This window comes from Callionymus lyra, chromosome 10 (genome assembly GCF_982586985.1).
Source record: "Callionymus lyra chromosome 10, fCalLyr1.hap1.1, whole genome shotgun sequence".
NCBI classification, from domain to species: Eukaryota; Metazoa; Chordata; class Actinopteri; order Syngnathiformes; family Callionymidae; genus Callionymus; species Callionymus lyra.
Window position 1 is genome coordinate 9,003,869 of NC_141827.1, and position 16,192 is coordinate 9,020,060.

Consider the following 16,192-nt stretch of genomic DNA (forward strand, 5'->3'; position numbering starts at 1 on the left):
TTCTCACACGTTTCCTCTGGGCTGCAGTGCAGACATGGACGAATGGATGAGGGAGGTGTGTGAGCGAAACCCAAGAGTCCAGAGATGGCTGCAGCTGATGATGTGAACGTAGCGGACGTAACTGAAGTGGCAGATGGCTCCGTGGAGAACACAGCTAAGCAGGCACATCACCGGAACTCGGCTTCGGACATAAGAAAGGAAGACCTGAAGTTATTCTTGACCCTCTTGACGGTTCAACTTCTAGTCAAATGCGAGGCTTTTAAGGCAACCCCTGAAGTGGACTGGGGCACCCACACCCAGAAGCTTGTCAATCAAACGGTTGATGGGATCAGCCTCACTAATGGTTTCTGCCCGACACCCCAGCATGTCAGACCTGCCTGCAGGAAGGTGATTAAAGACCTGGAAAAGCAGTTTTGTGGGAATCTTATGCTAAGAAATGTCATCACTTTACAGGAGCCCGTTATTGACGCTGCTATCGCACGGACCGTGCACGATCACGTTAGTGAACTCTCGAAGATGCTCCACAAAAAAGCAAAGTCCCCCTGTGGGTGCTGCTTCTAGCTAGATCTTCTTGTAGACTTTTGAAAAAAGGATCTGTAGTATTTTTAAATATAAACCCACATTATCAACCAAGAGTCGTCACTCTTATTTTGAGCTGAGAGGGGGAATCTAAGGAATCGTATTTAAAGTTCACTCAACATTCAAGTTTTACTTATTTTCTAGACTCAATATTCTACTTGGGGGGGGGAGGAGGCACACACACACACACTGCACGCTTAAGCAACAAACGCACACACACTGAAGCGACACACCCACACACACAAGCAACACTATTGATCTCATAAATCGCAACATTATTTTGGAAAAAATGCATTTAATCACGTACTTCATGGAGGAAATGTGCCGGATAAATCCTTTGAAGCTCGTGAAAGACTCGTCTCGGAGTTAGCATCACTTTCTTAACAACGTCCAGCTTATCTTGAAAAGTCCTTCTTGAAGATGGCTTTGCAAGTATATCCGCGACCAGATCAAGCTCTTCAGCCATTGTTTTAAAAAACAAACAGCGAAATGAACCCAAATCAACGTTTTAGCACCATTTGACTAGTCTCAGTGCTGTCCAATGAAAGGACACAAACGTGTCACATGTTCAACCCGTTCAGCGTCATGGCAGCTACCCTTCTGATAGCTGCCATGACGCTGACGTTGCTTTCTCCAACTCGAATCTGACTGGTTAACCCAATCCTTCGGCTGCCGTTGATTTCAATGGACAAGGGCCATCTCTGAAACGACTGAAGGCCTCGGGTAGATTTCTTCCGGCAACACATGACAGCTCAAATATGTTTGGATGAAAGCTCTCACATGAACGTACAATCCTGGAAGCAGCGTGCATCTTCTTTTTTTATGAAAAATAAACAATAAAAAAAATATCGAATTAAATAAAATTTTAATTAATTATCTGATTATGTTTACGCCAGCAGAGAAGTCCTTACTGGCCCTGACGTCCCGCTACTGCACTCACACACACACTGCTAATATATATTCTAATATAATAACGTGACGTTAAAAATAAAAAACAACAGCATCTGAGTGACTACAATGATCCAACATTGGTTTTGAAAGCAATCGAAAAATATTTACATATAATACCTTTTTTTTTTTCAAGATTGAAAATTGAAAACCAAATGTCTATCTTATAGATTTGAGAGTGAGTAAAATGATGTCACACCAGTTTTAAGCACATTTTTCAAAAGCTAATATTTAAGTATATGAATTGTTTAAAAATAAGTGGAGATGTTAAAAACGAAAACAAAAGTTGTATCTTATGCATCCGAGTGAGTAAAATGATGTCACACTGGTTTTGAGTAAAATGATGTCACACTGGTTTTGAGTGAATTTTCCAAATCATTGGAAGCTATTGAAAAAATGCTTACATTTACAGTAATATTTTTAAATAAATATAAATGTAAAAAATGACAATAAAAGGTGTATTTTATGCACCTGATTGAACAAAATTCAAATATGTACATGTAAATGTTTACATTTAAAAATCATTGTAATTATTTTTACATGTAAATATAAAGTTAGAAAATGTACTCCTTGTTATTTATCCCCCTCTAGTGGACGTTTTTGTTTTGTGCTTGTATTTATTAAGTAAGTAAGTAAGTAAGTAATTTTTATTTGTATAGCGCTTTTCCAGACCAGGGCCACAAAGCGCTTAAACAATCAAAACAATATTCAATAAAGTATATATTTTAAAGATCAAGATAAAACTGATAACACAACAGGAGTTCCAGAAAATCAAGGAAAAGCCTGAACAAATAGAAACGTCTTAAGATGTTTCTTAAAGGAGTTAGTTGTTTTTATTCCTCCGATACCTTCCAGAAATTTTGGGTAAATGTACTCAAAATAAGTATTGGATCATTGTACTCACTTAGATGCACAATACACCCCTTTCGTTTTTCATTTGACATATTACTTTATTTTTTGAATATTCTTTATTTATTTAAATTTTCTTCAGATTTACAATTTGTTGACGATCCCTGGCAGACGCTGCGCTGGAGCTGAACCGTCTGGTCAGATCGAGCGGTCAGTGAGCTCTACCCCGGGCTTCTACAGCACGAACACTCCGCTATTCTCTCGAATATATCCAATATTCGCTACAACTACTCATGTCCGGTGTCAGATGAACGCGAGGTGAGCGCCACAGCCCGGGGGTCCGCATGAGCCTCGGCGGGGGTCGCGTGGATCGCTCGGTCCTGGTCAGAAAGTGACGATGAGGAAACTCTGCGTGAGCCGGACAGTGTTGGCAGTGAGTCTGGGGTCTTTGATCGTGGTCCTGTTCTACCTCAACATCTGCCTCCAACCAGGTGAGTGACAAAAAAAAGTTTTATTCATTCTTCCTGAACAATTGAAAATATTGCTATAGTAACAACGTTGTTATTATGTCAGAGACAAGTGTGTGTCTTATGTGATTTGTTATACATTTATGATAACTTAAATCTTAGTATCTTTGTCCTCAACAGTGTTTGGAAAGTAACTTAACGCTATAGCTGAACGATTTCAGGAAAGAAATTCAATTACATTGTTTTATTTTAATTTTTTAAGCCTGTATTGCGATTGGGATTCAGTATGAAATCTTTGTTGGTTAAACTACAGTGTAAAAGTGATGGTATTGCATGATTAAAAACAAGCATTTATAGAATCAATAAATAATATATACCTTTGTGCATTTGAGGATGAAATTAGCAATGCAATTATAAAGCACTGTGTAGCACACATTTCATTTTGACTTTCGGTTAAAAAAAAAACAGTTATTCCTCAAACTTTAAACTCTGGTGCTTTGATCAGTTTTAACAATTTGAGAATGAAATGTGAAAATGAAGGATAGATGTTTATTGTGGTGCAGGAGAAGCTGCAATGGCTTAAATTGTATTTTTTTTTTTCTGTGACAAATCTGTTGATTCTCTGTCACCTCATCCGATCTGAGAACAGTTCCTTCAGTGAGCGAGGGATGAGGTTCCTCTGGGCGGAGCTGCAACTCTCCCAGGTTGCCCTCTGCGACACACAATGAACTCCTTCATAGGTGTCCAGCCGGGAAAAAGAAAAAAAAAAAAAAACCCTCGACAGCCCATCCTATTGGGAATCTGGAAAAAGAGAGGTCAGTTAGTTTAGGGCGTGTGCAAAAATATGTTTATAGGTACGAGCTTCAGTGGAATGAGATTCCAAGACACATTTCTGAGATCGAGGACATAATCTTTCACGATGAATGGCTGATTATTTTGCCGAAGAGGTCGTTTTCATTTCCTCGTCACATCTGTGCACAGTTGTTGTCTGTTTGCAGTATCGACTCATTGCTTAGTTTGAAATGACAAATTATAAAAAAATATATATATATTATTACTACAGTCCATCCATCCATCCATCCATCTGTTCATCCATCCATCCATCCATCCATCCATCCATCCATCCATCCATCCATCCATCCATCTGTTCATCCATCCATCCATCCATCCATCTGTTCATCCATCCATCCATCCATCCATCCATCCACCTATCCTTCCATCCATCATCCATCCATCCATCCTTCCTTCCATCCATCCAACCCTCCATCCATCCATCCATCCATCCATCCACCCATCCATCCATCCATCCATCATCCATCCATCCATCCATCCATCCATCCATCCATCCACCCACCTATCCTTCCATCCATCCATCCATCCATCCATCCATCCATCCATCCATCCATCCATCCATCCATCCATCCATCCATCCATCCATCCATCCATCCATCCACCTATCCTTCCATCCATCCATCCATCCATCCATCCATCCATCCATCCATCCATCCATCCATCCATCCATCCACCTATCCTTCCATCCATCATCCATCCATCCATCCATCCATCCATCCATCCATCCATCCATCCATCCATCCACCTATCCTTCCATCCATCATCCATCCATCCATCCATCCATCCATCCATCCATCCATCCATCCATCCATCCATCCATCCATCCATCCATCCATCCATCCATCCATCCATCCATCCACCTATCCTTCCATCCATCCATCCATCCATCCATCCATCCATCCATCCATCCATCCATCCATCCATCCATCCATCCATCCATCCATCCATCCATCCATCCATCCATCCATCCATCCATCCATCCATCCATCCATCCATCCACCTATCCTTCCATCCATCATCCATCCATCCATCCATCCATCCATCCATCCATCCATCCATCCATCCATCCATCCATCCATCCATCCATCTATTGAAGGTTAAAGTTAGACTACATTATTCAAACAAAATGGGGTTCAAAGTTATCATTTTAATTAAATCATTAAGCGTGTCCCTACCCTCACCTAAAGGTCATGAACTGTGGGTAGTGACCGAAAGAACAAGCTGGCGGAGCATCAGTCGACATGACTTCCCAGAAGAATTTTATATAACAGGCCTAGCAAGGTCAAACTGAGATAAAACGTTGTTTGGGGACATGCTGTAATTGTTCCAACACCTTCCGTCTTCAAATGGCTTCACTGACAATTCCACATGGCGGTAAAAAAAAAGCTCAGATCCACGAATCCTATCCAAGCTACAGTATGTTAGCGGATGTTTTAAATGAGAAATCGCGGGAAAAGATTCCACACGACTGACTTTACGAAGCATTTAAAGCCGCATCACAACAAAGAATACGAGCAGAATCGAAAACAAGAAAGACAAAAACAAAACAAAGAAGTTAACTTTACAATTTTAACTACTTTTAAATGGAGATCAAATGATGATCAGGTTAAGGGTCAGGATGGAGACAGAAAACTCTCGACAACATACGATTATATTGATTGTGCTTCTTTTATTTACAATCGTTTTTTATTTGGAAGCAGATAAGAGAGTGCTTTTATTATCTTGTTTGTTTACACTTTATTTGAATAAATACCAACTTTGTAATTCTATATGTGGTAACTTTTGCTTTTTATTAAAAGCATGAGCAGTTTTATTTCACAATAATTGATATTTTATCTTAGCCAGTATGGGCTAGATGTCTTACGGTGGTCCTCTCTTATTTCTAATTTCCTGTCTAGATCTGACCATTTGTTGTCCTTAACAGAAGTCAATTAAAATACTTGTAATAAACTGCATCGCTGGACGTTTAAAGTTCCTAAAAGAAAGACAGAAAATGTTGCTAATTTCGAAAGGATCATTAGTGATGTCTATCTGACAGTTTCTTTTGAGTTGATGATTCTTTACTTGATTTTTTCTCCATGGGTGAAAATGTGTCTCTTACTGCTATTTGACTTTTCTGCGTTAAGCTTAAATAATGTTTTTAAAAAACAATTATTCTTGCTGGGAAGATATTCTGATAGTTGATTTATACAAAATGATGATTCCAAAGAAAAAAAGATCTCAGGAATGTCTATAAAATATTAACATGGCAATCAATAGTAACACTAGTTTTTGATCTCTGATGATATTTTCAAAGCTCCTTAGCTAACTTCATAAGTTCTCAACATATATTTGTTTGACGTGAACTCTAAGAACCTTGTAGACTGTAATTCTGAACCTGAACCTCTGACCCTGCATTTTAAATTTTTCAACTGAAACTCCTACATCTGTTGCCTCAGACCATTAGGTTCCCCCTCGGTCATCCCAGTAAAACTGCTCTTTATTAGGGGTGAGAGCAGATGAAGGAAGGAGGGGGCTCCAGTCTGGGTGCTCAAACACAGAGGTTTCGTTGATGGCGTTCACATCGCGTTTTATTTATTCTACAGGGGTCTTTTCCCTGATTTGAAACCAGGAGATGTTGTGTAGTATTTTCACATTCAAAGTCTCCAGAATACATCCCCTAATCTTGATTAAGGTAAAAGAAAACTTGCCTCACTCCTTTCGTCTTGTCTAGGTACATTAACTGCTGGTCATGGTCATGCAGCGAACATTTGACTTTAAATCATTCTCATGTCGGGGCTTCGATACAAGAGGGACATTACATACAAGTATGGAAGTATTTGGATGTTTTGAGTTACTAGAGTCCCTGATGACTGTATATTTTACACTCATCACAATGTGGGGATTTGTTTTTTGCGCCAAAGATTCGTAGCAATGTGTTCAGATCACCTCAAGCAAACGTCCTTTCTGTTTGAGTAGGACTTTTCTGAGACTCCTGTGTTGTTCTCGGTGTTATCTTGATCTTTTCAGTATATATTTTATTGAGTTTTGTTTTGATTGTTTAAGCGCTTTGTGACCCTGGTCTAGAAAAGCTCTCTATAAATATAATTTACTTACTTACTTACATGAGAGACGGCCGGCTGTATCACTGGCACTGGCAGCTGCCAGTCATCCTCCCCTCAAGGAATGCCAGTGATTCGATGTATCTTTCCATGAGATGCCAGTAAAAATGTCACTGATCACTGGCATATCCAAGATGATCGTTCAGCAACTATTTCAATGACAGGGTTTTTATGTAGGAACTAAACGTGATTACTTTCAGACAAAATCATATTGGTAAATCAGATGGATGGATAGACTTTATTAATCCCTGTGTGGTTCTCCTTCACTAAATTCTGTTTCCACTTCACTGCAGACGATAGAAGGTAGAGAAAGTTTCATAAAAACAAGAACAAGGTGCAAACAAAATAACAAAGTGCAAAGGATGACAAAGTGCAAAGTATAAAGTAAAAAGAACATAGATCAACATAAAGAACATAGATCAAAGTAAATATCGCAAAGAAAAGGATACAAAGAACATAGAATATTGTCATACTTTTAATCCACTCCTGCCACCAAATTCAGAGTTATACAGTCTAATAGCACGAGGAATGAATGATTCCCTGAGTCTATTAGTGTTGCATCTTGGGAGGCGCATTCGTGCACTCAATCTGCTTCTCTATAAAATTAGTGAAGTAGACTTTTATGATAAAATATAAATTGTAATGATCAAGTTTAGCTGAAAATATATTCAATATAATAAACAGATTGAGGTGAGGTGGAGGTGCCTATTGAAGATTCTGCGTCTTTTAAACGTACCTTCAACGTCAGCAGGCTCATTTGGATGTTCCGAAAGTATGACAACAAATCAAGTATTACATCAAACTTGTATGCTTGGAATCAAAACATTTCTTTTGAAATCAAAGATCAAGTTTGATCAGTGGTGGATGCGGAAGCCAGGATGACAAATGTACACAATTCAAACAACTATTATCAGCAAGTCAGTGATGCTCAACCCAAAATTCATCCGATCAGCACCAAGTAAAAATCCCGGGCTTCCTCCACAAATGTTTTGTCGCTCTCAAGGCCTAATGATATTTCTGTTCTCAGAGTGAACGTCCGACATACACTCTGCTTAATTTCGTTGTGCCCACCTTTATGTTTTTTGTGATTTTTCTCTGCAGATTTGGAGCTGCTGGAACAGACCACTGGTCAGAAGTCTAGAAGAAGTCCACTGCAGACGCTCTTTGATGGAGGCCAGGTAGATCTTTATACAAAGCATATTGATAAAGTTATGTCATGGTTTATTTTTCTGACAGGATGATAAAACATTACCAGTGGTTCTCTTAAGTACTGCGTTCATACTGCCAAGATTGTAACTTTCTGAATCTAATCCTAAAGTGGCCAAGGAATTGAATTTTGGTCGCCCCTCTGTACCCTCACCACAGCAACAGATGCTTCATTATTCCAGAATCTTTCACTTTATTTTGTGGTCTGTACATTTATGTGTAAACAATGTACAATAAGATGATCAATGCAAATGACAATCACATTACCATCTTACAAAAACATATATGAAATACAACAAAATAAATGAAATACTTAAATAGGGCCTTAAAGAGAACATTCCAAAAAAACGTTGACAACCTTTTTTTAGGGAGGATTTATGATTTTGTCTTTTGTTGTCACTCCTAATAAAAACCTCAATCTCTTTATCTCAAGGATTCTAAGTTAATTTCTTATTTAAATCTCCTTCTGATACAATCTTATTAAATTATCCATTTAAATTACCTTTTTTTTTAAACATTATTACATTACTTCTGATACATTACATGTAGTTTGTGCAACATCCTTACATCTTTCAAGAGATTTCGGCTCCTGCTTGTTTCTTTTTGTTCTTATTGTCATGGCAACAAGTACAACAAGATTAAAAAAAGAAAAAAAAAAGGTGTCAAACAGTTAAATGAAATAAAGCAAAAATACAAACGTTGTTACAACGATTATCATCAAACTGCACGTGACAGAGATTAAAAAATTACGTTCATAAATAAATAGATTATTAATATTAATATTATATCACACAATCCCACCATGTGATATCGTGTTGAGAGTTATTTTTATGGCATTGAGAATTGTTATTTCTGTCGGGTGCTGTTGCCAGATGGGTGAGCAGATTGAAGCAGCTATTTTCGGCGAGTTTGTGATTTATACCGTTCTCCACCAAGACTTTAAGGTTGTTTTTATGGTCACAGTTTTAAAACATTGATGACCTGTGACGACTAATGAAAGCTCTAAATAGTAGTAAGTTATTGTCAGACGATTTAGCCACTTGGTCAGATATTTTCTCCAAAACTGAATTTCTTTAAAACTTAGACAAATAGCACCTATTAATAATAATAATAATAACAAAATAAATTTAAAAGTGCCTTTCTAGGTTTCTTCATAAAGAAAACTGCTGGATAACGCAATACAATAAAATCACGTAATGGTCACGTCTCGTCATCCTTGTTCAATTTGCCCTTCACATGACTACAAAATTATTTGTCCTATTTGCTCCCCTATCACCCCAAAAGACACCAATGAAGTTTTGTCAGACATGATGTTACCAACCTGCCACCTGGACCCCATCCCAGCTCCCCCTACTGAAAGTCTGCATCCCTATTCTCATACCACTAATCACCACCATAAGCAACTATTCCTTCAGCTCCGTTATTATTCCCTCCACTCTACAACTAGCCACCATCACTACACCCCAAAACAACCCATCACCAACCTCCCATTCCTGTCAGAAAATACTGGAACGTGCCATCATTTTACAGCTCCAGCAATATCTCGTCAACTCCCAACTGTTTGAAAGACTCCAATCCGGTTTTCACTGTGACCACAGAACAGAAGCAGCCCTCCTAAAAGTCACCAACGATCTCCTCCCTTCCGCCGAGTCTAGTTCACTCTCCATCCTCCTCAACCTCCTCAGAGTGTTCGACACCAAGGACCACAGCGTCCTCCTTCATAGTCTCCAAACCATTGGCATCTCCGGCACAGAACTCTCCTGGTTCTCCTCCTACCTCTCCGACTGCCACCACTACGTTTCCCTAAACAACTCCAAATCTAATACTCTGCCTGTCTTCTTGGGGGTTCCCCAAGGTTTGCTGCTCGGCCCCTCTCCTCTTTATCATCTACATGCTTCATATCATCCCCCATCATGGACTTCCATTTCACTGTTATGTAGACGACACCCAGTCGTACATATAAACAAAATCAATCCCCCAGTCATCCTGTCCACCATTATACACTGACTTCTAAACATGAAACATGGATGGACCACAATTTCCACAAACTCGACAAAAGAGGACTCATCGTCATCAGACCCAAATCTCTTCTCGCATTGGCCCAGAACATCTCCCTCAACCATCCAATGATGGTTATTTATTTTTTTGGATTTTCGGCTTAAATGAAAGTAAAGATGATTTTGGGTTGCAACCGTCCTGGATCGGAATAAAAAAAAAGAAATGACATAAGCCCCCAAAAATAAGCAAATGTGTATTAAAAAAATGGTATATTACTAAACAATGGACTAGTTTTGGAGACGGGCTGGACTTTTTTCTTCCACTTGAGTTTCTCAGCAGCCTCTTGACCATTCCAAATTGCCAAATTATCTTTTAAGCCGAGCGGACATCCTGTCAAAGTTGATATCCGTTGAGCGGATAAGGTCATAAACTGGAACCAGACTACCATTCTGAGCAAGAACAACGTTCAGTTTGCAGCCATGCTTGGTCAAAACTTGAGTCTGAGTTTTGTTCCACTTGCCCCAGGAATACATAGTGTGTCAGCGAATGGCTGCAATGAAACAAATAGTCATTTTGGGTCTAATTTATATCTGTCTTATGCCACTGAAGTGCTTATCACTGAAGAATGAATCTTTCTAGTAATGGAGGATATTTGATATATCAAAGTCCCAAATGATAAAGATATCCCTGACCTATCTGTCTGTTGACTCTTGAGCAGTCAGCTTCGACCCGGTCCGATGCGTCTCTGATGTTCAGGCTCTGGCAGTGGACACAGACTCACAGTTTGCCTCCATGTGTGGTTCTCTGTGGGCAGAGAGACCTGTGGTCCAGCGGCTGGCCTGAATACTGTTGGAAGTAAATGACGCGTTTGTATCGTTAGGTGAACTTGTTGACCTCCACTTTCAAGGGTTTTTATGTCTCATTGCAAACTATTTTGGACACAGTTTAATTATTAGTACCATCATTTTGAGACGATAAAAAGAACACATACACTCAATCGGGTAAACAATTTGAAGTCTACAAACTTTCGGTACTTTCCTGGTAAGACCACAATAATCAGCTGCAGTTGCCTGGACTATTGTAACAGTTTGTTTTCATGTCTAAACAAGAAGGATCTGTCTCGCCTGCAGTTGATTCAGAACTCTGCAGCGAGAATTCTGACCCGCTCTAGTAGAAGAACTCACATTTCTCCGATCCTTAAAACTCTTCACTGGCTTCCAGTTTCTTTCAGGATCAACTTTAAAATTCTGGTTCTTACTTTCAGATCTATTCATGGTCAGCCTTACACCCCAGCTCGGGCTTTGAGGTCTGTGGATCAGAATCTACTGATGGTTCCTCGCACACGGTTCAGGACCAGAGGAGAGAAATCTTTTCAGGCTGTTGCTCCTAAGCTTTGGAACGATCTTCCTCTCTCTTTGCGCTTGATGGATCTACTGACTCCTTTAAGAAACATCTTAAGACGTTTCTATTTGTTCAGGCTTTTCCTTGAATTTCAGGAACTCCTGTTGTGTTCTCAGTTGTATCTTGATCTTTAAAATATATACTTTATTGAATATTGTTTTGATTGTTTAAGCGCTTTGTGACCCTGGTCTGGAAAAGCGCTATATAAATAAAAATTACTTACTGACTTATGATTATGGATCTTTCAGGTGGAGTCGGAGGTCCTGGCCATTCATCAGGGTCGACACGCGCTGTTGGAGGAAGCGTGTCGGACCTACACCCGCAAACAAAGAGTCCTGGTGCCGGACGACTTGAAGCACGTCATTGTAGACGACCAGCATGGCCTGCTCTACTGCTACGTCCCCAAAGTGGCCTGCACCAACTGGAAGAGAGTTCTTATGGTTCTGACGGCTGCTAACGGATCCTACAAAGAACCGCTTTCCATTCCGGCCAACGAGGCCCACGTCCCTGGAAAACTACGAACTTTGTCGGAGTACTCCATCAGCCAGATCAACCAGCGCCTGCGTTCGTATCTCAAGTTCATCTTCGTGCGCGAACCCTTCGAGCGTCTCGTCTCTGCGTACAGAAACAAGTTCACGCAGAGTTACAACACGGCGTTCCACAAACGCTACGGAACAAAGATCGTACGGCGGCACCGACACGATCCGAAGCCGGAGGCCTTGACGAACGGAGACGACGTCTCCTTCGAGGAGTTCGTGTACTATCTGGTGGACCCGGCCACCCAACAAAATGAGCCTTTCAACGAGCACTGGGAGAGGGTGCACTCGCTCTGCCACCCGTGCCTCATCCACTACGACGTGGTCGGCAAATACGAGACGCTGGAGCAGGACTCCCGCTACGTGCTGCAGCTCGCCCGGGTGGACGACCTGGTCAGCTTCCCGGCCTCATCTAAAACCACCAGGACTACTGGGGACATGACGGCCCAGTTTTTCAACAATGTTAGTCCCTTTTATCAGAAGAAGTTGTACAACCTGTACCGCATGGACTTCCTTCTCTTCAACTACTCCACACCGGAGTATCTGAAGTTTAGTTGAGGCCAGACATTGTTGCTTGGACCTGTTTTTGTATATAAATGAAGAATTTTAAGGCTAAATAAAAGCATTTACATGAAGACTTGAGGAAGTCCTTGTTATTTGAAAGATTTTCTGTGAATCTTTCATTGTCTCCACATTAGGGGAAGGCACTATACAAGCTCTAATTGTGAATAGAATTCCTTTTTGATAGAGCAATAATCTATAAATAATATTACATATGTTTCAAAATATTGTCATGCCAAACGTCAAGGCGTATTCAAAATTGAAGGCAAGAATGGCAGATTTTCATAGAAATACAATTGAAGACAAACCTACCTTGCTGTCATGGAAAATAAGTGAAAACAAACTCATTGCTAACATTGCTAAAATTAGTCATTTCAAAGTGACGTTTCATAAAATTACAAATTAAACATTTGGGACCTATCAGGATTTTTTCAATTGGACTTTGACAGGCGGACAAACAAGTTGGAAGAAATGAGTTAATTTGTTTATTTGAACTAGGTCAATGCATATTCATCAACATGTCAGCATTCAGCAACAACGTATATATGCCGGAGTTAGCAAAATAGCTCATTTCCATCCGTTATATAGTATAGTTAGATGGTTATGAATCCTCTATATTCAAGGAACGAACTACACTGGTGATTGGCACTTTTTTAAATTGCATCCCTCACCTGCCATTACGATATAAAAGGGATGCTTACGTGAACTGACAGGTGCTTTCCATAATTGTAATTATAATAAGACAGCCTTTATTAAAAGTGATTAAAGCCACCCTGACTTAAAGTTTAAAAATATATATTTAATTGAAGTTCAAAAGAACATTTATGCTGCACACACCTCAATACTTTCATTATTCTACAGTAATGAGTGCATGAATTAGACACAATAAGAGCGCTCTAATTCTAAATAACAAACGTTTGTGTTGGTGTATTGGAAGAGGAATGCTGCTTGATTAATAGTGAAATAAGATTTCCACACACACAAAACACAGTTCCTCAAACGAAATAGTCCAAAAAAATGTTGATAATATTTAATTAAAAACAATAATGAGAATAGTTTGAAAGAAAAAAGATCACATGTTGGGTGTAAAGAAGCATCTTGAGTTTCAACTGTGTATTTATGATGAAATGCTAGCGATGTCAAGCAGACTAGCAACGTTTACAAATCCTGATAAAGCAGAATTATTGAACGGTCAAAGTTTGTGATGATTAACTATGTGCTTGTGTGGGAGCGAGTGTATGTGTGTGCATACACAAACTGAACATGTGTGTTTGTTGTTGGGTCTTTGATTTTACAACAAAATTGAAAGAAAAGTGAAAATAACGATCTTAAATTATCACAACGATTTGTTTATTTCTTATTTCTACGGACATATGTTATGATGATGCTTTTATTATAATACTATATGTCAATAGTTTAAGAACAAGGTGACCCGGAAGCGGATGGTAACAAAGTGACACAAGCCAAGGTAGAATTAAATACAAATGTAAGTTAATAAATACAAGCACAAAACAAAAAACGTCCACTAGAGGGGGATACAATTCAAGGAGTCCATTTTCTCAGTACATCATGAAATAATTGTCCATAGAAAAAGCAAAAAGGAGCCAACGAGAGGCAACAGGAAGCGAGAGCCGCTGGAACACCCCAAAAAAAGTCTGAAGTAAAAAAAAAAATTGCCAAAAAGCACTGATAAAAAAGCAGTCAGGATTCAGGATACAGTCTCTTAACAACGAATGAACGAACAGGAAGTGACAAAAAATAAAAGTCTCAGGAAGGCACTATTGGGGAGATTGGGTATTGGGAGATAATCCATCATATCAAGATAACTAATGTTTCGTTGTTAATTGAAGAAACAACATTTCCATCCCAGGAATTCAAAACATGTTATTTTTTCGGTCTACCTGGCAGGAAGCAACAAGAGTAAATAGGAATTATAATCTCATGTCACTTCCTAATGAAGCAGATGCAGAAGAAGTAAAATCTATTAACACTCGGATGTGATAGCTGCTAGATAACATATTTTCTTCTACTTTTTAATGAGATAAAACCCTGAGTAGAATCTAATATACCCTAATGACTGCAGCCAAAATGTGTGTGAGTTATATTTTTTCAAATTCAGAGATTACATGTCAGCAAACTTTCTTTATTTTAATCTTTTTTAGTGGTCTATAAAATTAGATGATTTTGTTACATCAATAAGATATGCTCCCTGACATTTTACTATGTTTCTTCAATACTGCTGAGTATTATCATCAAATTAAAAATAGAGTAAATAACGTGAATGTCTTATTTAGAGTGAGGTCATGTGACTATTACATTAATTGCCTGTGGCTACTACAAAGATAATTTTTCTTGAAATTACATCAAAGACATCAATTAAAGCCTTTTTTTTTTAATTGAACCAGATAAAACCCTCATTGAGATCAAGATTTCCATTACAAGGGTGACCTGGCCAAGCAAGGCATCGACGCTCATCATTGTTAAATAAAGACGAAGACAACAACTAAAAAACAAACACTGACGTACAAGAGTTCAAGTAGACAAACATAATTTGCAGGAGTTATGGTCAGAGTAACAATTTAAAAAGTTGAGCACTGTTCAGTGCATTTCTGTTGCCTGTCTATTAAGATGGAGTGGAAAGTTATAGATGAACCTGGAAGCTTTTTCTGCCCAGTTTTGGTCCAAACAATGGTGCAGACGTGTGCAAAATGTTATTGGAATGTAAGCCCTAATGGCTTCTGGTTCGCTGAAAAAGTTCCAATTGAAATATTTTTTTTCCATGGGAACTGATACGTTTAAAAAAAAACAACAACAAAAATTGGATTTTAAAACATGTTTCAATTTCTTCAGATCAGTTTGCTCTGTATCAAAGTAAAAAATGTAAATGTTTGTGAAATTCAATGAAAAGTTTGCACACATATTGTTTAGGTACATTTTAAACAAAATGGTCAATGATCCTATGACTGAATCCTGAGGTACACCGTGTCCTATTTGTCAAATATTATTGAAACCAAGTAGTAGCTTGTACGATGATGCCACTTAACTTTTGATAAGAACATCAATCAAAATATCAGGACCAGTTGAGTATTTAGGATTCAAGATTCCAAAGCACTAGTGTAAAATCTGTGTTGCAGACCTTTAAATACCATTTTTTTTTCATTAAAATAATGACATAAAATTAGTTTTGTTTCGTTTCCGCATATTAACATATTAACAGGTCAGGTGTCAGTATTTGTGTCCGTCTGAGAGTGAAGCGAGGTCGAGAGAAGTGACCATGAGCTGTCAATCATATCTGACTGATCCAATACAAAGTGCGTCACATGAACATAAATATTTCTTATACAGCATGACTCAACCAATGTCTTGAATGTATGTGAACGAATTGTTGCTGCTTATCGTCCAGTAAAGTTCAGAGAAGTCAGCAAGACAGCAGCAGTACTATTTCTCACCTCTAGGGGGCGTATGTAAGTAATTAAGTAATTTATATTTATAGAGCGCTTTTCCAGACCAGGGTCACAGAGCGCTTAAACAATCAAAAAATACTCAATAAAATATATACTTAAAAGATCATGTGAACTGAAAGGTATTTTTTTAAGCGAACTGGAATTATTTTATCTTATCATTTCGATTGCATTTTAAAGAGTAAAAAAAACAATATACAGTTTGATAAATAACTGAATTTATTGAAGGTTTT

The 16,192-nt window shown here is 38.6% G+C and overlaps 1 protein-coding gene and 1 long non-coding RNA gene across 2 annotated transcripts; both read left to right on the top strand.

Annotated features, from left to right (window-relative positions):
* Positions 1-633, top strand: LOC148070168 (uncharacterized). Its single transcript, XR_015712937.1, has 2 exons — positions 1-387; positions 454-633. It is a non-coding gene; the product is annotated as an uncharacterized LOC148070168 (long non-coding RNA).
* Positions 634-2,630: 1,997 nt separating this feature from the next.
* Positions 2,631-12,520, top strand: LOC148070169 (carbohydrate sulfotransferase 11-like). The gene is made up of 3 exons (XM_087800652.1): positions 2,631-2,867; positions 7,898-7,974; positions 11,650-12,520. Exons 1-3 carry the CDS (start codon positions 2,774-2,776, stop codon positions 12,493-12,495), a joined length of 1,017 nt encoding a protein of 338 aa, XP_087656778.1. The 5' UTR covers positions 2,631-2,773; the 3' UTR covers positions 12,496-12,520.
* Positions 12,521-16,192: the final 3,672 nt, after the last annotated feature.